The following is a 22,873-nucleotide window of genomic DNA, read 5'->3' as shown; positions in this document are numbered from 1 at the left end:
AAATGACAATTTTAAAATTTGGAGTAGCAGAGTGACTTGCTAAATAGAAAAGATAATATGTGGCATACTGACAAAGTACAACTGTAAATAAGTTCTTTCTTTCTTATAACTTTCTTTTTATAATTTTTCTCTTTTTTCTTTTTCATTGTAATTAATAGGAGGCTTACAGTTATATTCACCAGACAGAAGGTGCATTACTTCACAAATATTGATACCCTTTCTCATGCTTTGGTCCCCATTTCTCTCCCCCCCCATCACCTTGTTTCCTCCCCTTCCCTATCCTATTTCCAAAAACTAAATAGACATATACAATATATCAGATAAGAAGGTAAAATATTGTAACAACAGGAGATAAACTCAGAGCTTCTTGCTTAGATTTCATACTCATCATGTCTGGTGTTCTGCCACTTAAGTCATACTTCTAGTATGGGTTTATATTGGTTCTTTTGGAGATAGAGTTGAAGCTTTCTGCTTTGCTGCCCTTGACTTAGCATCTTCCAGACTTCTGCTTCCTGAGTAGCTAGATTTAATGCAATGAGCCTGCAGTTGCCCAATCATGATTAACTTTCATATGAGTTGGAATGATGCTGTACTTGTCTCTTTACATCTGACTTCCTTCACTTAACATAGTTGGATAGGAAAAAAAAAAAGCTGTGGTGCTACACCCGTGTAGGTGGTTATACAATGTGCACTGTGTATCTAAAAAGTAAAAGAAAGTGTAGCAGCTGTCACTTTTACCATGACAAAATGAAAGAAGTTTAACCCAATTCTAGCATTGTATGTATGTATCTACATTGAATGTATCTATATACATGTGCATTAGTATATATGATTCTTGCTAGTATGCATGATTCAGATTTGTCATTCATATATATAACAAACAACATATATGATTTTATTATGTTAATATCATTTATATGATATACTATAATGATATATATGGTAAAATTCTGTTTAAGGGATCACAAGATGAATGCAAACACAGCAAAAGCTGTGTAAGCTGCCCTGTGGATGGGAGAATCCCAGCAGGTTTTAGTCATTTTAAGGCTTTCACTGTTCCCATGTTAGAAAATGCCTGCAGCCCTCAAACATTGCTTTCTATCAAATGTCATCAAGTGTTTAGCGACTTTTGCAATATTCAAGTCAGATGCTTCAGTTTAGTGCCTCTTCTTTATTCAGGAAAAGCAACTGCAGCACAATATGTGAGTACAAGTAAATAGTGGAGGAAAAAACACCTCTTACAGACTGAATGGATTGCAGTTCTTTTTGTTTCCTTGTTTCTTTTGAGACAGGGTTTTGCTCTGTAACCCAGGCTGGTCTGGAACTTGTAATGCACTTGCCTTAACCTCCCAACCTTTGGGATGTTATGTGCACCATAACATCTTTCTGTTTAGTACAGTTCTTAGACATAGCTATGATATATTTGAAACAACACACTGAGGAAGGTCTGCCTGAAATATTTAAATTTTTACATAGGTGATAAAACTTGAAATCACTTCCACACATATTGACTTCAAATCCATTATAATAGAACCATTTTTAAATAAATGCTTCATCCTGTAGGCTGGATTTCAGTAGAATTCTTGAAGGAAAAGAGAGAAAGAAGCATGCTTTCTTCTATTTTTTAAATGAAATTCTGAATAAGATTATCTCAAGCATAATAAACTGTCAAGATCTGAAAAAAAACAAAGCCAAATATTGTCACACCCACGTTAGATCTGCAGCTGCAAAATATGGTCGCTAAATATTTGTTTATGCACATTTATCATGAAATGTTTGCACAACACAGAACTAAGAAGTAAATATTGAAGAATTGCTTACATTGCTCTTGCCACATACTGTCATTTCCATCTATTGCACGACTCATTTAAATATGCTAATTTGAATTTCAAGTGCCATCCCCCATCATGGGCACTGAACAAGGGATAATACCGATGCTAGCAGCCACATAGATGGGACTATGGATAACTAGGTCAGCACAGCCTGTACTAAGTTCATCTGCATGGGTGAAACCAAGCTACCTTGGGAGTTCAGGAAGTCATTAAGATATTTATCAATTTATACAGGATGCATGGATATTTCAAAGTCATTCATGTTTGTCATACGATAGACATTAGTGTGAATATGTAAGGATGACCTTTATTAACAGTGCAATGTGATGGACTTTCTAATTTGTTCTAAGGCAGTATTTCTGGTCTATTTTTTCTGTTTTAAGTCTTAAACATATGAAAGTGGAGCTATGGCTCAGGTGGCACCGTGCCAGCCCTGTGCAAACAGCTAAGGCACAGCACCTATGTCTTGAGTTTAGTATTGGCATGGAAGGAAGGAAGGAAGGAAAAAGAAAGAAAGAAAGAAAAAAAGAAAGAAAGAAAGAAAGAAAGAAAGAAAGAAAGAAAGGAAGAGAAAAAGAAGAAAAATCTTGCATTTATGTTAGGCTCACATTGCAGCCTCATCTCTATTCTTCTCCAAACCAAATGTCATCCTCTTATTCCAAACAAATTTGCAAAAAGATCCCACATATCAATGTGCAAAACACACCTATGGCCACCATGTAAGTCTCTTCATACTTCCTAATGGCATTTCACCCAAGGCTATCACAAATTTATGCATCTGTATTGTGCCAATATTGAAGAATTAAATTCACTTTTTTAAAAGTAAATTGAAATCAATGGTTGCCAGTTTCACTAGTCTGGAAGTAATGTTTTATCTTCAGTTAGGCATAAAAGAATGAGTGTTCATTGATAATGTATGAGCTCAGCTCACAAATAAAACTTTGAAATAAAATCTATTGATGGAGATTTTCATAAATCACACATTTGTAAGGCAAGTAGAAATGGGAAAAGCTGGGCTTCCTGCCTGTATGGAGAATTAAAGATGCAAAAGCCCACGTTTTGCAAATCCATTTACTCACACTCTACTGCCTTGCTTATCCTAAAAACCTTGAACAAGCTAAGAGTTCTGGTTGTAGGTAATAGATGGGGAGAGGGAGCTGCTTTAACTTCCCTATGACTGCTCAGTCTCCATGGCAACATGGGGCAGTAGAGCCCCCAGATAGCAACTCTAACAGAGATAACTTAGTGTGAGAAGGGAGGAAGGGTGAGAATGACATCCTGACAGCTTGATTGGAGCCGCAATTTGTCAGATCACTGGACTGGGAAATCACTACAACTCCGTTTACTCTGTTGCTCTCTTGGCTTCATAAACTGGCTACTGAATAAGTATGTCCAGAGCACACTGATAGCCCGGTTGAAAATCAAGGAACAGCATGGCTCTGTTCATTGATGGAATTGAATGTCATGCTTCCATTATTGGAAAGAAATTAAAACACTGATTCAGAGAAACAAAGGGAGCCTTATAAAAGGAAGATGGAAAGCATGGCCTTTGATGCTGCTTTGAGAAAGTCAGAGTAATCTAAGGGCAGACCTCTATAATTGGTATAAATCTCAATAGTTCTTGGTTGTTGTTGTTTACAGAGTTTAAACTCAGGGCCTAGGTCCTATCTGTGCACTCTTATCCAAAGCTATTGCTCTATCACTCTGAGTCATAGGTCCACTTCTGGGTTTTGAGTGGTTTACTGTAGATAAGAATCTCACAGCTGGGAGTTTGGCCTAGTGGTAGATTGGTTGCCTAGCATTCACAAAGACCCGGGTTCAATTCCTCGGTATCACATACATCAAAAAAAGCTGGAAGTGGTGGTGGGGCTCAAATGGTAGAGCTCTAGCCATAAGAGAGCCCACAGACAGTGTTCAGGCCCTGAGTTCAAGCCAGGACTGGCAAAAGGTAAAAAATGAATCTCAGGAACTTTTCTGCCTTGACTGGCTTCAAACCACAATCCTCAGATCTAAGCCTCCTGAGTAGCTAGGATTACATTGTGAGCCACCTACACCCAACTTCAATATCTCTTTTAAAAATATATAAATTAAGTTCATTTTAATTTTATTTGTTATCATCATTAGTGCCTACTTTGTATAGAATTTCACATTTATTGAATTTAGAGTAAAACATTTCATAGATGTAGCATTAAAATTTTCAAAATACTTTTATTAAATAATTTATTGACATTGATTTTTTATATCATATTTCAAATGAAATATTTAACAAACAAGTATTCAAGAAGGGAATCTCTATATTCAATCACTGGCACTTAGATTTTAGAACATAATTAAAATTAGGCTGAGGGTTTGTATGTAATATATACATATTAATTTGTGTAATGAATCATTATGTCAATAGTCATAAATTTTTATGTCTATGTAATTGTGTTTATATTTCCAATACCATGTCTATAGCATTGGATACACAAATATTGAGTCCTCGCTCTTGTACTGTTTGGATCGAATAGCCACATATTAAGGATACCATGTGCCTTTTGTTCCTTTGGTCTTGTCTCATTCAACATGATTCAGTTTAGATTCATCCACTTCCCTTCGAATGCCATTATTTTATCTTATCTGCTGGCTATGTAGAATTCCATTGTATATCTATATCTATATCTAAATATCACATTTTTTGTATCCATTCATCTGCATAGGGCATCTAGATTGTTTCCATTGCTTGACTATTGTGAATAGTGCAGAGATGAACATGGTTGAACAGGTGTCATTATCATATCCAAAACAGAGTGGAAACAGGACTAAGTGGTGGAGTCCTGACTCTAATTCCCAATACTGAAGAAAATCTCAAAATAAATGAATATTAAATGTTGTCTGTCATTAGAATCTGATTCTACCTCTAAATTATTGCCTGTCTGAAGACAGCTTAACTGTGCATAAAGACAAACATATTCTATGTAAAAGAGAAAGCTGTGAGTTCCTTGGATATGCAATACTTACTTACTTATCTGTTAATAGAAGGGGGAGTCTTGTGTTTCTTAATGCTTGAACTAAACTTATTGAAAGCTATGTATCTCCAATTTTTACAACCTGTAAAACAGTTTCAGCAGCAAACTACTTTTTGTTTGTTTGCTGAGGCTTGAACTAAAGGCCTACATGCTATCCCTTAGTATTTTACTCAAGGCTGACATTCTACCACATGAGTTATAGCTCTACTTCATGTTTTCCTCCCTTTTTCCTTTTTTTAAAAATTTTTATTTTATTTTAATTTAATTTAATTTAATTTTTTTGCTTGTTAAGTGGAGATAAGAATCTCATGGATTTTCCTGCCTGGGCTGGTTTCAATTTCCATTCCAGATTTCTTAGCATTCTGAATAGCTAGGATGATAGGCATAAACTGCTGGTGTCTTGCTTAATTTTTATTTTTAAACTTAGGCAGATTTCTGCATGGAGGTAAAATATTTTACTTATTAATCATTACATCACAAAATATGTCACATCTGACCATCAAAATACAATTTATTAGAATGAAAAACTTCTTTGAACAGACCTCCCACATCAGATTCAGGTGAGAGAACAACCTTGAAAATTATTAATGGCTTGTTAATGCTTTACGGTGTTCATCTTTTCATGTCAGGAGATCCCATCTGCTCTAATTACTTCAAGGCAAATAATAATTAGCCTCTTATTATTTTCTTGATTTGTGTGTGATATTATCTGAATGGACCTTTTAATTTAGCCTAAGTTCACACTTCAGTGAGCCAAATGATACACAGAAACTACCATTGTCAAGGGTTTTCTCAAACGTGTTAATGTTTGAACATGTATATTTTTAAGATATTGTTAATCAATGAGCCAAAATAGTCCCTTCCATCTCAAAGGGGTGGTATACATCTAATCCCGGGCAAGTCCCAAATTAAATTGATTCATTTTGGAAAATATAACAAAGAACAAAAGATGACTGCATTATATTTATAAGCACACGTGGACTAAGTCAATATTAGTGGCACACTCCTGTAACTATAGTTACTAAGATGCCTGAGATTTAGAGGATCAAACTGTGAAGTCAGAGAGGGTAGAAGAGTTTGTGAAACTTCATCCCCAATTATCAGCAAAAAAATCAAGGTGAGGTTGTGATTCAAGTCATAGAGCGCCAGAACAGAAAGCAAACAGCAACTGTGAGACTCTGAATGTAAGCCCCAATGTTAAGGGTGAGGGTGGAGGGTGGCTTAAAATGGAGATAGAGTGATTTACTAAAAAAAGTGATTCAAAGAGTTTGTAATATTGAGTCAGATATGTTTCAAAAAGGAAATAATAGGGACTACCATCTTCTAGAAATATTATATGCAGCTGCCACTAGACGTTTGTCATTAGCAGTGTCGGGTTTTACTACTGTGGAATTTCCTCCATTGATAGTACAGTCATTCTCATACAGGTTATTATCCTAATAAAAATGTACTGAACTCTACACAAAACACAGCTGCCTTGTTGGCAGCCCAGGAAATGCCAGGCATTGGTGGCTCACACCTGTAATCCTAGCTACTTAAGAGACTGAGATTTAAGGATTCTGACTCAATGCCATCCCAGGCATGAAAGTCCATGATACACTTACCTCGAACCAAGAGTCAAAATGCTGAAAGTAAAGCTGTGACCCAAGTGGTAGAAATTATTAGCCTTGATTAAAAGAGGCAAGGGTCAATGCCCAGGGTCTGACTTCAAGCCCCACCACTAGAGCGCGCGCGCACACACACACACACACACACACACACACACACACACACACACACACACACACACACACACATGCCAGGAAAACTTCAAATACAGAGAACCATTTGGAGTTGGCAGGGGATAGTTAGAGGAAACAATTCAGACATTTCTGATGGAGCTGCTTTTTTTTTTTCTAAATGTCACAACCAATTTCAGCAGGAGGATACAAGGAATCATCAGAAACACACAGGCACCTGATAGAGCTGATGAGAAAGGACCCAGATCTGCGCCTCCGGTGCTAGATCCAAAACAGAGCTCCCATGAAACACAAGGTCCCCTAAGGACAAAGCCATACCTAAGAGCTTCATGTAGCCTGTAACCAGATTCTGGGTAGATGAGAGGACCGGGGAAGGGTCATAAATGTGAAGGAAAGGTGAATGGGAAAAGGAAGAAGACAACACCTCTTTCTCAAGAGGCAAGGAGAAAGAAGACCAACACTGGGAAAACCCACTCCAGAGAAACATTTTTCTATTTGCAGCTGCATGGTAGACATGATACAGTTAAAAATACTTCTTCTTCAAAAAAAAACCCAAATCAGATTATTTACCCAATAGATATTCCCTATCATATTAGAAAAATAATTACACTAATTGAAGTTGATAAGCACATATCTCTGATATTACCATTCTTTTAAGTGTATACCTAAAAGGGTTTTATTGGTTAATAGGGTAATTCTACTTTTGGGGGCAGTGTAGATTTATCAATTAGATTTCAGAGGATACCTCCAGGGAAATTTCAGTACATTCACTAATTTTTGTAGGTAGGAAGTCCAGCAATAGAACATGTGCTTAGCACATATGAGTCTTGGATCAACTTCCAATGTTGTGCGTATGTGTGTGCCTGTGTGTGGATATGTGGGTGTGTGTGAGAGAGAGAGCAAGGGGACGAGGGAGAGGAGAAAAAGGAGGGGGAGAGAGAGAATAAGTACCAAATTCTTATAGCCTAAACAAAACTGACACTATTGTGTAGTAACAGAATAAAAATCCCCCAATTAAGGGGTGCCTATTTTGAGTTCATGTGGTCACTATAACCAACTGTCTTTCCCTCTCTGTCCTTCTTGTCTACTATAAGATAAACAAGCTTCTTTTACCTGAGCTCCCGCTATGACACTCTGAGTAAATAAAAACCCAAAGCAACATAGCCAAACCAAAAAAATGACTACCTTTGGAAAGCTAGGATCAGAATGAGTATATTGGGGAAAGGTTAATAGACCAAATTCAGTTTCCTGGCATGTAAATGTTTAAAATGTGATTTGTCTGTAAATACTTTATTAAACCCAACTTTCAGTTTAAAAGTTTTTGCCAACATACTTTTTATTTTTGCACAAAAATTTGAATGAAGTAAAATTAAGGTATAAATAATCTTCAAAATATATGCAAAATGTATGCAGGTATAGATACACTTATATAATAGCACTTTATTGGTAATTATTCATAAACTCTGAAATTCACTTAATGTGCAAAAATTTGATGAGGATTTCTGATATATTCACAGGATTATATAATCATCATTTTTACCTAATTTAGACCATTTTACTCAATCCTTTCAAAAAGACTATTTCCATTAATAGTCACAATCTATTACTAGCTTCTGGCAATCACAGTTTTCCATCTCTATAAAATTTGTCTTCTTAATAATTATGAATAATCTGATCATATTGTATGTGTGATCACTGACTTCTACTTAGTTTCATGGTCTCGACTTAAAAGGCTCCCCTAAAGTCTCACATGTTAAAGTGTTGATTATTAGTCTATGGTTCCATTGACAGGTGGTGGGACTGTAAAGAGAGTGATGCCTACATGGAGTATATGAACAATAAAGAATGTACTGAGAAGAGGCATTGGGCATCAACCCTCTATCTTTCCTTATCCTTCTTCTACCGGAGCTCCTGCCATGGTACTCTGAGCAAATACATGCTCAAAGTAATACAAGCAAACTACCAAGGGCAGAATGCACTGAAACCATGCTCAAAATAAAACTTTCCTCTTTCATTGTTTTTATTGTGATAGTGATAGCATTTATAAATGTTTTCAGGTCTTCTAATATTATAATGCATATCAATGCTTCATTCCTGTTATTGAAAAGAATATTTTACCATATAGGTATATTACATTTTGATTTTCTACTCATCAGTGGATAAGATGTTTCTACATTGAGCTGGATTATTTTTTTGACCAGTCCTGGGCTTTGAACTCAGGACCTGAGCACTGCCCTTGGGCTTTCTCAAGGCTAGAGTTCTACCTCTTGAGCCACAGCACCACTGTATATGGTACCAAGGCATTGAACCCGGATCTTCATGCATGCTAGGCAAGTACTCTACCATGCTACAATTAGGCCAAATTCCTGGCCACATTGAGCTGTTTTAAATGACTTTGTTATGAAGAACTTTGGGGTAGATATAATCCAATTATGTTGTGCATTGTGGAAATTCTAACAGTTGAACAAGAAAGTTCTGAGGGAAAAATGACAGAAACAACTCATAGTTAGTAGAGGAAGAATCAGAATCACAGACTTCTCATGAGGAGCAATGAAAACTAAAGACATTGAATCATTTAAAGGGCTGAAAAATGATAGAAAACGTGAAACTGCTCAAGAAGCATTGTACACATAATTTATGGAATTGTAACTTCTTTGGACAATAATAATAATACATATTTTTAAAAAGAGAGTCACATATTAAATTTGGTATATATTCCAAGAAAAAATTCCAATGAAGTAAAAGAGTGAATACATGCGGACATGAAGAAATTGGAAGATTTTACCAGAAGTGCTGCCTTACAGGAAGTGTTCTACACATTTCTGTAAGAATTAGAAAATATGTTGGAAACCAGACCCACAAAAATGAAAGAATACCAATAGAGATGGGAATGAAAGCAGGAAAAATGACTTATTTTTCTCAGGATTCATTGACTGTGGACATAATTATTTCTTTTAAGTAGTAATAACTATGCTTGGCATGTTTAAAGGGAACAGATATGTGAAATTAATTTTGTCAATCTCATAGAGAAGAGAGAAAAGAATATTTCTTTGTGTTATTATGCTACTGATGAAGCACTATACTACTATTTGAGGACCAATAGATTGCTGAAGACACATTTCATTTTTAAAGAGGGTAGGGTAAGATCTAGGGGAAGAGTGCTAGAAGATGAAAGGGGAAGGGGAGAGAATGCCGAACAAAAATCCATTGTATATACCACAAAATTGAGAGATATAAGGGAAGGGATAGAACAAAGTGGGGGAAGTGGGGTGTGGGGGAAGATGTTGAGATGATGAAGTCGATGAAGATGCATTGCAGACAACCTATTTTTCTAAATGGAAAAAATTAAATACATAACAAAAATTAAGAAAAGAGAAGGGGTGTGTTAGGTGGGATGATTGAGAATGGTGAAAGGGATGAGTGATGAAGACACACTATACTGGTCAAATGATTTGGTGAACCACAATTCCTTTGTACAACTATTTAAGATAATACAATTTTTAAATATTTAATGAGTATTTCAAAATAAGCACTCATTACTTTTCATGTACAATAATTGATGTGATGAAGAGAAATATAAAGGGTTACATAAAATGCTTAACTTAAAACAAGGAGAGTTTTAAAGATAATGAAGACAATTTAAGAAAAATGTAAAATGATTACAGATATACTAGATATTAATTTAACCATACTAATAATTATTTTATATTGAAATGATCTAAAGATTACTGAGGAGATGCTCTTAAGTGGATAGAAAATAAATTTACTACAGCTTGGTACTGGCAGGCCTGAAGACCAGTGGAATAGAACACAGGTATTAACCCACAGATCTGAGGACACAGATATTAATCCACAGACCTATGGCCACCTAATCTTTGATAAGGGAGACAAAAAAAAATAGAATGGAAGAAAGATAGCCTCTTCAACAAGTGGTGCTGGCAGAACTGGTTAAGCACCTGCAGACAACTAAAGTTGGATCCTTCTTTGTCACCCTGAACCAGGATTAAATCCAAATGGATCAAAGACCTCAAGGTAAAAGCAGATACACTGAAAATTTTATAAGAAGGAATGAGAGATACACTAGGTGTCCTTGGCACAGGTTGAAACTTTCTTAATAAGGATCCAGAAACACAAAAAAAATGAGAGAAAGTCTGGTTAAGTGGGACTGCATTAAACTCTAGAGCTTCTGTATGGCAAAGGACATAGCTAGCAAGTTATGTAGAAAGCCTACAGAGTGGGAGAATATCTTCACTAACCATACAACAAACAACCTCATATCTAAAATATATCAACAGCTCAAAAAAATCAATCACTCCAAAACTAATCTGCAAAGAAACAACCATCCTATTAAAAGATGGGCCAAAGATTTAAAGAGAGTCTTATCTGAAGAAAAAATAAGAATGGCATATAGGCATATGAAGAAATGCTCAACATCTCTGGCCATAAAAGAAATGCAAATCAAAACAACTCTAAGATTCCACCTCACTCCAGTTAGAATGGCCAGGATCAAGAAATCTAGTAACAACAGCTGCTGGAGGGTATACAGCCAGGAGGGTACACTGCTACACTGTTGGTGGGAGTGCAAACTCGTCCACCCACTATGGAAAGCAGTTTGTTGGTTCCTCAAAAGACTAAACATAGATCTCCCCTGTGACCCAGCAATTCCACCCATCCAGAAACAAGGACATACTAAATCCACTAGCACAACGATGTTCATTGCAGCACTATTTACTATAGCCAAGATATGGAACCAACCCAGATGCCCCTCAGTTGATGAGTGGATCAACAAGTTGTGGTATTTATACACAATGGAATTCTATGCTGCTGTCAGAAAGAACTACATCTCCCTATTTGTAAGGAAATGTTAAGACTTAGAAAAAATCATATTAAGTGAAGTAAGCCAGACTCAAAGGAACATAGGCTCAGTGGTTTCCCTCATTTGTCATAATAAGTAGAAACTTTGGGATCTCCCAGCAGAGATTTGCAATAGAACAAAACTTAGATACATAATGCCATATAGTATGATGTTAAATAAAATGACCTCCAGAACATAGAAACAAAAGCCATATAATGCGTGATTGTTGTCCTTAATGTTACTATGTTATCTCTCATTTCTTTTGCTGTGCCTTAGCTATCTCATATTGTTACAGTACTTCACCTCGTTATCTGATATATTGTATATATGCGTATTTGGTTGTTTGAGATTGGATAAGGTATTCAGTCATTTGAAATCGGACAGGGAAGGGGGGAAATCAAGATGAGGGGCTAGGGTGGGAGGAGGGGAAAGGGGACCAAGACCTGTGAAAGGTATCAATGTTTGTGAAATAATGTACATTGTATCTGGTGAATATAATATAACCCTTCTATTAATTATAATAAAATATATATTAAAAAAGAAAATAAATTTACTTACTTTCCTCATTCTTTACTATTATTTTCACATGTCACTTGCTTATTTGCTGTTTTATTCCATTTTCAGGGAATTCTCAGCATATTTGGTAACATCTCTACAAGAACCATGTTTCTAATACTGCCATCAAAGCTTTAATGTCCTAGAGCCCTTCTTTTCCACATGCTATTTTATACATAATTCTGGTATTATTTCATTTAGAAAGTATTTTTGCCATCTATCTGTAACTATAGCATTAAGTTCTTTTATCTAAACTGTGCTTTGTCTGTTTCCTCCAATTTATGTCTGTATGTGTTTCAGCCTCCTCCTTTGATGTGGGTGATTTTCTTCAAATGTGGATAATCCTTTGGCATCAGTCAGTGCTTCAAAGCAAGACAATGAAAGTGGATTGACAGCTTTGGATACAGGATGCTAAGTTTTTCCACAGCTGGGGTCCACTGTGGTATGATTAGTGAAAACCCAACCTGGTTTTAGGACAGGCCCAATGGATCATTTGGGGGTTATTTCTCTTAGATTAATTTAACTCAAGAAGAATTTTCTCATTTCCCCTCTTAGTGGGATAAACTCAGTTACAGCATTCTAAGAGTTCAGAGAAGAGCAAAACAGGGCAACCTATTCTCCAGAATGTATATCTCACTTTATCTTAGGACAGAGCTTTACCCTTCGTTGAATCTCCGAGGCCTCTGTTGATTTTTAAGCAATAATTAGCTGTCACAATTCCTTCTCATAAGCCTGCTCTCTCAAATTCTTACTAACTCCTAGATTGTGAATAACTGCTAGCTGGTTTTACCTACAGCTTTTCCAGGTTTGAACAGTCCACACCAGCCTATCTACTTTCCATCTGAAGAGAAAAATACCAACAACAGCTTTTATTTTTAAAACCATGCATTGTTAGCCAGGCATTCATGGATCATCTCTGTAATCCTGGCTTAGAGCTGAAGTTCACTGTTTGAAGGCAGCTCAATCAGGAAAGTCCTTGAGATTTTTAACCTTCAATTAACTATCAAAAGACCAAAAGTGGCGCTTTGGCTTGAATGGGGGGCACTAATCTTGAGCAAAAAAGCTATAGGATAGTCCCAGGCTCTGAGTTCAAACCCCAGCACACACACATACATACACACACAAACACACACACATGCACACACACAATGGATAGGAACATTATATTGTAATCTGTGCCTTTTTGATTTGTAATCTAAGTAGATAATATCCATATATAGTTCCAAAGAGAAGACATTCCTAAAAATGCTGATAAGAATTTTTAAGAATGTAAGGCAAGTTCTAGACATTTCTACTCCAAATCAGATATAACATGGACAGAATTATTGATCTTTTTTCCCACTTAACATTTCTCAACCTACTGGGAAATAATAAAAGTTAAATGTTTAATAGATGGCTTTCTTTTGTGGATGTTAATTTGAATTAAAGTATTCACTGTGATTTGAATGCTTAAGACAGTATTAATCAGCTGGAGCTCAAAATCATTTTCTAAATTGTGAACAATTCAATTGCTAGGGCTGGGTAATACATAATATGAAATTCAAAGACATTTTAACGTTTTAGTAAAAGTGCTTAAAAACTACTTCCTGCCACCCAAGAAACACTGACTTCTTACTTGGTCACTAAGTTAACTAGGAGGAGGATAAGGCTAGACAGCTCAACCCAATCCTGCACTTTTTACCTCTGTCATTTATTCTGAGACCTTTTGTAGTCAGCTTTGTCTACTCCCAATACTGCCTATTTCATGTAAGGCAAATGGAGGTACCCTATGAAGACAGATGAAGGTGACTGAACATGTATTGAATTGTTGTTGATAGGTGTTAGTGACAACAATGACAAGACTGGCAAGTAGGCATGGAATCATGGACAATAGAACACACAGAAGGCAGGATAAGCTGAGAAACCAAATCATGTTTGACAATTAATTGGAAGAACAGCAGTGTGTGTGTGTGTGTGTGTGTGTGTGTGTGTGTGTGTGTGTGTGTGTGTGTGTAGGGCAGCAGGGTGGGGGGGCGGGCACAGAAAAAATGAGGAAGTAAGAAGAAAAAAGGATGAAGTAGTAAGGACAGGCCACTAATGTGTGGTGCCACAACTTATAAGAAACAGAGAGGAGACTCACCAATCAGAAAGCCATGCAATTCTCCCAGTTACACACAGGGGTAATGTCTTTAAGGCTGAGATAGACTGAAGTGCTATCATTGTGTGTGTATCTAGGCCACTGTTCACTTTCTCTGTCAATTTTAACCTCTGATAAGCCTTCACTATCACCTTTACTGTGCATAGATGTTGCCAGAAATTTTCCCTTGCCAGATGCAAGGACTAAAACAGTTAAAATGCCCTATATTTCTGCTAATTTATTTGACACACTAGACAGGAAGTTAGGGATTAAGTATACCTTTTTCTGCCTTGGATTTATTGACAGGTAATACTTTATTTTCCTGACTGCCGTGTAATAATTTCTCTCCCTGGTCTTTACTGTGTCTTTTTGTCATATAGGTGTATGTGGCTAGACCTGACATAGGACTCTTGGAGTTTGAACTTGGGTGTTGAGACTCAGCTTTTATTTTTTGTATTACTTCCTCTAACATGACTTATATGTTCAGATTACATCCTATATATGACCTTCCTAAAGCATAAAAGCTCCTAAGCTATGTAAATGAATACCTTATGTATATAAGTATGTAATACAACTAAAATGATATTAATCAGCATTTGCTTTTTGTTTTGTCATTATTTTCTTTATTTCATTGTATGTATGTATCTCTCTTAATTAGTTTTGAACATAAATGCTCCAGGACATTTCCCACACACTGAGTTCAAGCTCCCATTACACTCTCTCTGTCTCTCTCTGTGTCTCTGTGTCTGTGTCTGTGTCTGTCTCTGAGTCTCTCTCTCTCTCTCTCTCTCTCTCTCTCTCTCTCTCTCTCTCTCTCTCTTATACACACACACCAATAAACTTAGAGCTCTATCAAGTCATTTTTAGAATCTCATGCCAAATGAGATTCTGGCAAAGGACTCTTTACCAGTGGTTTTCATACAGTGCCTTAAGTGGTAAAATTTGCTTCCAAGCAAGAGAAAACGGTAGACTGAATGTAAAGGTGATGACCAGGGCCAGGGGAGGTAGAGTGCTTGCCTAGCATGCATCAAACCCTGGGTTTGATTCCTTGATACCACGTTTAAAAAGAAACCTGAAAGTGGTGCTGTGTCTCAAGTAGGAGAGCACTAGACTTGACAAAGCCCAAGAATAGTGTCTGGACCCTGAGTTCAAGCCCTGAGACTGGCAAAAATGATAATGACCTATTTGGGTCCAGGGGTCATGATAGGTTAAAATAATAACAATTTTCAACAGTGGTAATAGATATAATTATATAATTGGTACAAAAGTAACTGGGGTACCTTGAGGGTAATCATAATAGTTTCATAGTAGAAACAAAAAGATACCCTGATGGGAAGAACAAGGAACCCTTATTATTCTAAGGGCTATGTTTTTCTTGCCATGGCTACCTGCCTAAGCCCCTGCCTGGAACTTGTGGAAGTCTCTTGGGATGTAAGGCAGCAGGAATATCAACTCTGCTTCCTTGTAGTCTTGCAGTGATCTTCCAGGGCCAGCTTAGCTCCAAGGAGACATGGTTCAACACTCACCAGTGTCTAGTGGGCAACAGAATGTTTATTCCAGCATGTGAAGCCAAAGCCCCTGGTGCCATACAATAGCTAGAAGAAACCCATTCTTTTTCTTTCTTTTTTTTTTTTTTTGCTAGTCGTGGGGCTTGAACTCAGGGCCTGAGCACTGTCCTTGGACTTTTCTCAAAGCTAGGGCTCCACCACTTGAACCACAGCTCCAGTTCCAGCTTTTTTTCTACGTATGTGGTACCATGGAATCAAACCCCGGTCTTTGTGAATGCTAGGCAAGCACTCTACCACTAGGCTAAGTTCCTGGACAGAAACCCATTCTTAATGGGCTGGTGTGTGATAGAATGTTTGAATGCATTATACTCATTCAATTCCCATAAACATATATTAGTAGCTGTTTCAACTGAGAACAGAGAGAAGACAAAGTTAAGTTAGTTTGGCTGAAAGTTTAATGCCAAAAACCAATGGAGGTAGTGTTTTTAAACAACAATTTTCTGTGAGCTGAAACTCTGTATGCAAGCTACACCATAATGTACCATGTAGCACTGTCTAGATTTTTCATCTTTTCTATTATTTGCTTCTTTTAGTTTGGTCATTCTAGAGTCTGAACTTAGGATTTTTTACTAGCTTGGCTTTCTGTTATGGCTGGTGCTTTACTACTTGAGCCATACCTCCTGTGTTAAAATCCTGGGGCTTAAATTCAGGACCTGACTGTTTTCCCTGAGCTCCATTTCTGGCTTTTTTGAGTAATTTATTGGAGAAAAATCTCATGGACTTACCTGCCTGGGCTGGCTTTGATCCTTGATCCTCAGATCTCAACCTCCTGAATAGCTAAGATTGTAGGTATAAGCCTCTGGTGCCTGGCTTCTAGCATTAGATTTTGGTGGTTATTTTGAGGATGTAGTCTCACAGACTTTTCTGCCAGAAGCGGTTTGAATCCTGTTGCTTTGGAATTCAATACTGAAGAATAGCTAGAATTACAGGCATGTGCCCTTAGCACTGTCTAGCTTATTTTTTTAATATGGCGACTGTATGATGTTCTTCTTTAACAATCTTTCTTAATGTAGGTTGTTTGTGTACAGTCTGGAATGGACTTATTTTAGTGCAAAGAGATGTCACAAGGAACCTATAGATAAATGCATTTCAGAGATTTAATATTAGAGACTGCTAAAGAATTCCATCAAGTGTATGGCATTTTCTCAGTGGACAATATAGCAGCCTCTTCTATATAGATCAGAGCTTGGGACATCTACATGAGAGGAACAGCTATATGACCTAAGTCTTCCCAATAAGGAATCTAAACAAATACTTAATGTACAATTCCTAACAAAGTCAATGGCAATTCAAAGCCTGCCTGGGAATGAACATTTCATTAACTACCAGAAAACCGAAAGTGGTGCTGTGGCTCAATCGGTACAGCTCTAGCCTTGAGAAAGTCCAAGGGCAGTGCTCAGGCCTAGGACTGCAACAAATAAAGAAACAAAATAAGATCGGTTTTTACTATTGGGCTTTATTCAGCCCACAAAAGTTAATTCTTTTTTTATTTATTCATATTTTTGGTGCAGGTCCTGGGGCTGGAACATTGTTCTTAAGCTCTTTTCCTCAAGGCTTGTGCTATATTATTTAACCCATAGCTCCACTTGCCTTTTTGCAATATACTATGGAAGTAAGAGTTTCATGGATTTTTCTGCCCAGGCTAGCTTTAAACCACAATGCTCAGATTTCAGACTCCTAAGTAGCTAGGATTATAGGCTAGGTAAAAATTTATACTTAACATTTAATTGATTCCTCAATCCTCCAGAGATGTTGTCTATTCACTTAAATAGTAATAACAATAACTAAAATATTATTGCTTTGGGAAAGTCAGAAACAATTCTAATTAAATAAGGATATCAGGCAGGCTGTACAGGTGGCTTATTTTTATAAGCTTAGCTACTCAGGAGTCTGACATCTTTGAATCGTGGTTCAGAGCCAGCCTGGGCATCAACAGCTCTAAGATTTTTATTTCTAAGTAAGCACAAAAACAACTGGAAGTGGAGCTGTGGTTTAAATGACAGAATATTAGCTTTGAGCACAAAGCTCAAGAAAGTATCCAGACCCTGAGTTCAAGCCTCAGGAAGGGCCAGGACCCTCCAAAAATAAATAAATGTAATAATATTAATACCTGTACTTCAAAGCTGGTAGAGTGAACCTTCTCAAAATATAGTTTGTTATGAAGGGCTAAATGTAATTTGTAGTACAACCTCAAAGTTTGTTCCTGTAGATGAGATTGAGCACCATCTGAAGTGGTACTATTAGTGTGCTCTAAGCTTTTATGCCACACTAATCTATTTAATCAAAGCTCTGTCGAAGATTTCTGAGGACGCCCTTTGCTTCTGAAGAGCGAATTACAAGTACGATTCCATCTAACAGCGTGAGGTTTTAAAAGAGAATGCACTTCGGTTTTATTCCCTGGATAATGACTTTAAAATCACTTTGTACTTGGAAAAAAATGAAAGACTAAACTTAAAAGTGTCTTTGCTTACATGGCTATATTTAAAAGTTACATGGGGTCTACAAAATTGAAGCTCTGTGCTGTGCTGTTCATTTGTTCAGAAATCTCGTCTAAAATATTACCTTTCTCTCTATCTTTCAACAAGATTTGAGACTGGGAGCCCATAATTTTTACATACATTTTCAACAAGAGGGGTAAGAGTGCAGCTAGAAGGGCTTTTTGAGCAAAGTCAAGTGATGGGTCCCAACGAACCTTCAGCAGTTTCCACAAGGACCCTCCTCAACTTCTCTGCCATGTCTCTACCAGTAAAATTAGGTTTTCAGAGAAGTACAGCTCTATTTGTGCAATCTAAAGTATATAAACATGTCAGAATATTTTCACAGAAGAGCAATATGTCCCCAAACCAAATAAAATAGAGCTATGATTACCAAGGAATATAGTATTTCATTTTGTTTGATCCTTGAGTATGAATATGGAAATAGGATTTCCCTTCTACTCCTTCCCTTAAAAGCTATCCCAGAATTCAGTAAAGGCTCTAAGAATGATTCTTCTTAATCTACCATGTGGATTCCCACAGTTCCAACACTATCCTCTTGGATTTTTGATGCCATATCTTCACTCTCAACGTGCTAGAAATAAACTTGGTAGTGGTCCATTTTCAACACAAGTCATTTATTTGACCCTGAGTGGCAAATCACCAGTAGCCTGCTTGCGTAGAGACTTGAGGATGAGACAAATTTCATGCATTGGAAAACCCATAGATAAACAGAACTGATGAGAAAACCAGACTGAAATTAAATGAGAAAATGTATGGAAACCTTACATGCCAAAAACATATGCTTAGAAGAGTATTCCTGCCCTGCCCCAAAAACAAAAGTGGGGTAGAGATGACACAAAAGCCACTTCTAAAATTCAACCAATCTCAAGAGCATATTTTATTGACGTGGGTGACATATAGAAGAGAAGATAAATTTCATACTATTTTAACCAATTGGTGGAAAAATTACCACATGGTAGATGTAAAACTGCTTGCTGTCATTGCCTATCATAGACAGACACCATGTTAAAAGACTGTTCTTTCACTTCACTTCTTATCTTTAAGTTTGTCCTTTCACCTTGGATGGGTGAATATGTTTCTCACACACCCAAAATCTTTCCCTATCCATTTGAAAGGGAATCCTGTAGAATGTGGATTATGATGCAAATTCTTATGTCCACTCAAATTTGCTAAATTTCAATCTGTCAAATAGACAGTTAGAAACATTACATTAGAAAATGTAAGAGTAAGCCAGGCATGGTGGCTAACGTCTATGATCCTAACTACTCAGGAGACTGAGATCTGAGGATCACAGTTCAAAGCCAGCCCAGGCACTAAAGTCCATGAGACTCTTATCTCCAATTAACTACCAGAAAACTGGAAGTGGTGCTATGGCTCTAGGGGCAGTCTTGAGCTGAGGAGCTCAAGGACAGTGCCCAGGCCAAGAGTTCAAGTCCCATGACTGACCAAAAAATAAATAAATAAATAAATAAATAAATAAACAAATAAATAAATAAATAAAAATAAAAACAATTAAAAAAAATAAAAACATCAATGGCCACTCTGACTAGCACTGAAACTAACAGTCTCTTTCTGCCTAAGTCTCTTATCTTCCTGCCTTCTCTCCTCTTCACACCACAGTGCAGATGAAAAGCACATGTACAAGGAAATCAGCAGAAAGCCCCAGGGAGAGCAAATGGGAGAAGCTCCATTCTGTAAAAACTGCACTCCCAACACTCCACTGGACTCCTCTTTAGGACTCCTCTTCAGATTGTCAGTGTCTCCTTGCTTTTTGCAGCTTTCCTTTCACTTTCAAGTAAACTTGCTCTGTCTGCCTTTCACTTTCCTGCCTTTCGGTTCTTCAGCACACAGGGAAAAAAATGCCTCTAAATCCTCAAATGTCATCCATATCAACTGGTACAGATTAATTGAGAAAAACCAACAACAGACAAAATCATGTTTAAATATTTCTTCAAATTATTATTTTATCCTGGTAATATTGAGCCATCTATTTCTAGGAGGAAAAAATCAGCAGATCCTCTCAAAGTTTGATTGCAGATTGAACTCACGTTGTATCTTCATACTTGGTAATATTTTGTCAGTGAATTTCATCTTTATTAGCAGATGGGAGAAATTAAAATACTAGGAAAATGGGGGCTCACCACTTCTTCATGTCTGCATTTTCTCACATTAATTCCATTTATCTGCAATGAAAAGAAAAGCATAGTGTCATGCAATAGTATATTTCACACTGACTTTGTTTTTTGGTTGCATGTGAATAATAATGACAAGATGTGTACCTGTAAAATTGCATCCCCAATAAAGAGTAGTCCTGATAGTTCCGCTATAAATAAAAATAATAAAAAGATTACATATCGACTTGTTTCCTCAGACACACTGAAGAATTTCTTTTAATTAAATGTAACACTGATGAGAAAAGTTTTACTTGGCTAATATTTTAAAGATCCAATGGAAACTGAAATTGTAAACAATAATATGATTCAGTTCATTTACATTACTGAAACAGAGATTTTTTATTTAGTTCTTTTTCTTATTTCTTTTTTTCATATATTTTTATTGTAATTAATAGAAGGATTACATGATATTTGCCAGATAGATGGTGCATTAATTCCCATACATTGCTACCCTTTCACATGTCTTGGTCCCCATTTCCCTCCCCCCACCCCCACCCCTCATCTTGTTTTCCCCCCTCTTTTTCTTATTTCTTTAGTTCTAGTTTTATCTTAGAATTGCAAAAACTTGGTCCCTTTTCTGAACAGATTGAATAAATTTCCTCATGTATTTGTAACTACCATGAGTCTGCACTATCTAACCTATCAGCTCTGGTAAGAGCTCTGGTAAAGATTACCTTGATTTGTTGTTTTTGTTGTTTTGTTTCTGTCTGTTTGTTTTCCGGTGCTCGGGCTTGAACTTAGGGTCTCATCACTGTCCTTGAATTTTCTCAAGGCTCTGATACAGAGCAACCTCGCTTTTGCTATATATGTGATACCGAGGAATTGAACCCAGGGCACTGTGCATGTTAGGCAAGCACTCTACCACTAGGCCACACTCCTGTCCCTATATTTCGGGTTTTACTGCTTTTACTTACAGTTTATGAATTAAACAACTTCTTTATATTTTTATTCTATTTTCTAGAAGAACCTTCATAAGAAGAATTAATTGGATAAAATTTGTGCATAAAAACTGAATTAAAACATTTTTGGAAATACGTTTACTACATATTATTAGTTAACTTTAGTTTTGTTTCTCTGTTTGCCAAAACAACTGAACAGCTAACGTCTTTAAATCATACAAGATCATATTGTCTTCTCACTTTCAACCTCATTTCTGTCTCTAAGAGGTCTTTTTTTTTTTCTGTCAGTTGGGCTCGAACTCTAGGCCTAGGCACTGACTCTGAGCTCTTCAGCTCAAGACTTCTGCCCTACCCATTGGGCAACTTCCAGTTTTCTAGTGAAGATAAGAGTCTCACAGACTTAGGTGCCTAAGCTGTCTTTGAACTGCCATCCTCTGATCTCAGTCTCCTGAGTAGCTACATTGCCCAGCCAATAGACATTTTCTTATGGAGGAGTAATTGATGAACTCAATAATCAGAGGTAGTCATATTTACTATATGAACTGGAGATAATCATAACCTGAGTGGTGAAGCAACAGAAGTAGAAATGTTGCACAAAGGAATGGGTATTATCTAAACACTCACTTCTCTGTTCCTTGGAGATTTTTGAAATGACAACTGGAATGTTATGTTCTGCTCCTCCCTAGAAAGGAAAAACAAAATTCACATATCACATTTTAATCCCCATAAGTACAACTATTAGTCAAGAAACTACTTCTAGGCAGGTTAGATAGATTTGTGCAAGCTCTTCGCTAAGTATGTAGGTATACAGGTAATACTGCCATAAAACTACTTATTTAGAATATTGCTGAGCCTCCAAAACTTAGTTACAAACCAATTATGAAGATATTGCTCTCAAAACAGAAAAGAGTGATAAGGTCTTCAAATACAGTTTTTTTCTCTCTATCTATTGAGGAATATTATCAGATATAGTAATTCTTATTAGGATTCTAAATACCATATGGTTTATACACATTGATTCTCTGGTTAAATGGCTATACATGGTCAATAGAATATTCTCCTAATACAGGAAGCTTTCTGAATGCTAAGTGACCAGAGAAAACTTTATCTGTAGGAATGGATAAAGAAAATCAAGATACATATATGCATGATGAGAATAGATGATCTGTTTTTCCCAATGAATATTAGACTCCTCATTGTGTGAAATCACATGCTGAACAACTTACACAGCAAAATTCAGCTACTCATGATGTAATAGTGATTTTTCTATTGGACCAAATATGATGGGGAAAATGTCAATGTAAACTTATATAAAGGAAAAAAATCAAGTAAATCCTTAGAATGGCATAAAAATCCTGTCGCAGCATTAAAAAGTTGAGAAGCCTGAAAGCAGTATATGAAATCTGAAATGAGTTATAAAGAAAAGAAACTCAGTACTTTTAAACACAGGACAGTTAAAAAAGGTAGTCTAAAAGACATTGAGTGGGGCTGGGAGTTTTGCCTAGTGGTAGAGTGCTTGCCTAGCATGCACGAAGACCAGGGTTTGGTTCCTTGGTACCACATATATAGAAAAAAGCCAGAAGTGGTGCTGTGGCTCAAGTGGTAGAGCTCTAGCCTTGAGAAAGTCCA

General features: G+C 36.7%; 1 protein-coding gene across 1 annotated transcript in view; it reads right to left on the bottom strand.

The window, feature by feature from the left end:
* Sntg1 (syntrophin gamma 1) overlaps positions 1 to 22,873 on the bottom strand; it is a 774,750-nt gene that overhangs the window by 236,930 nt on the left and 514,947 nt on the right. The window contains exons 6-8 of the mRNA XM_090338807.1: positions 21,869 to 21,926; positions 20,451 to 20,494; positions 20,313 to 20,354 (exon numbers count right to left, since the gene is read on the bottom strand). Coding sequence (XP_090194933.1) covers positions 20,313 to 20,354; positions 20,451 to 20,494; positions 21,869 to 21,926 — 144 coding nt within the window. The remainder of the gene's footprint in view (positions 1 to 20,312; positions 20,355 to 20,450; positions 20,495 to 21,868; positions 21,927 to 22,873) is intronic.

Source organism: Megascapheus bottae, chromosome 9 (genome assembly GCF_031878675.1).
Source record: "Megascapheus bottae isolate mThoBot1 chromosome 9, mThoBot2.hap1, whole genome shotgun sequence".
In the NCBI taxonomy this organism is placed as follows: Eukaryota; Metazoa; Chordata; class Mammalia; order Rodentia; family Geomyidae; genus Megascapheus; species Megascapheus bottae.
The sequence above is the reverse complement of the archived record's forward strand: the minus strand, read 5'-3'. Positions and strand labels throughout refer to the sequence as shown.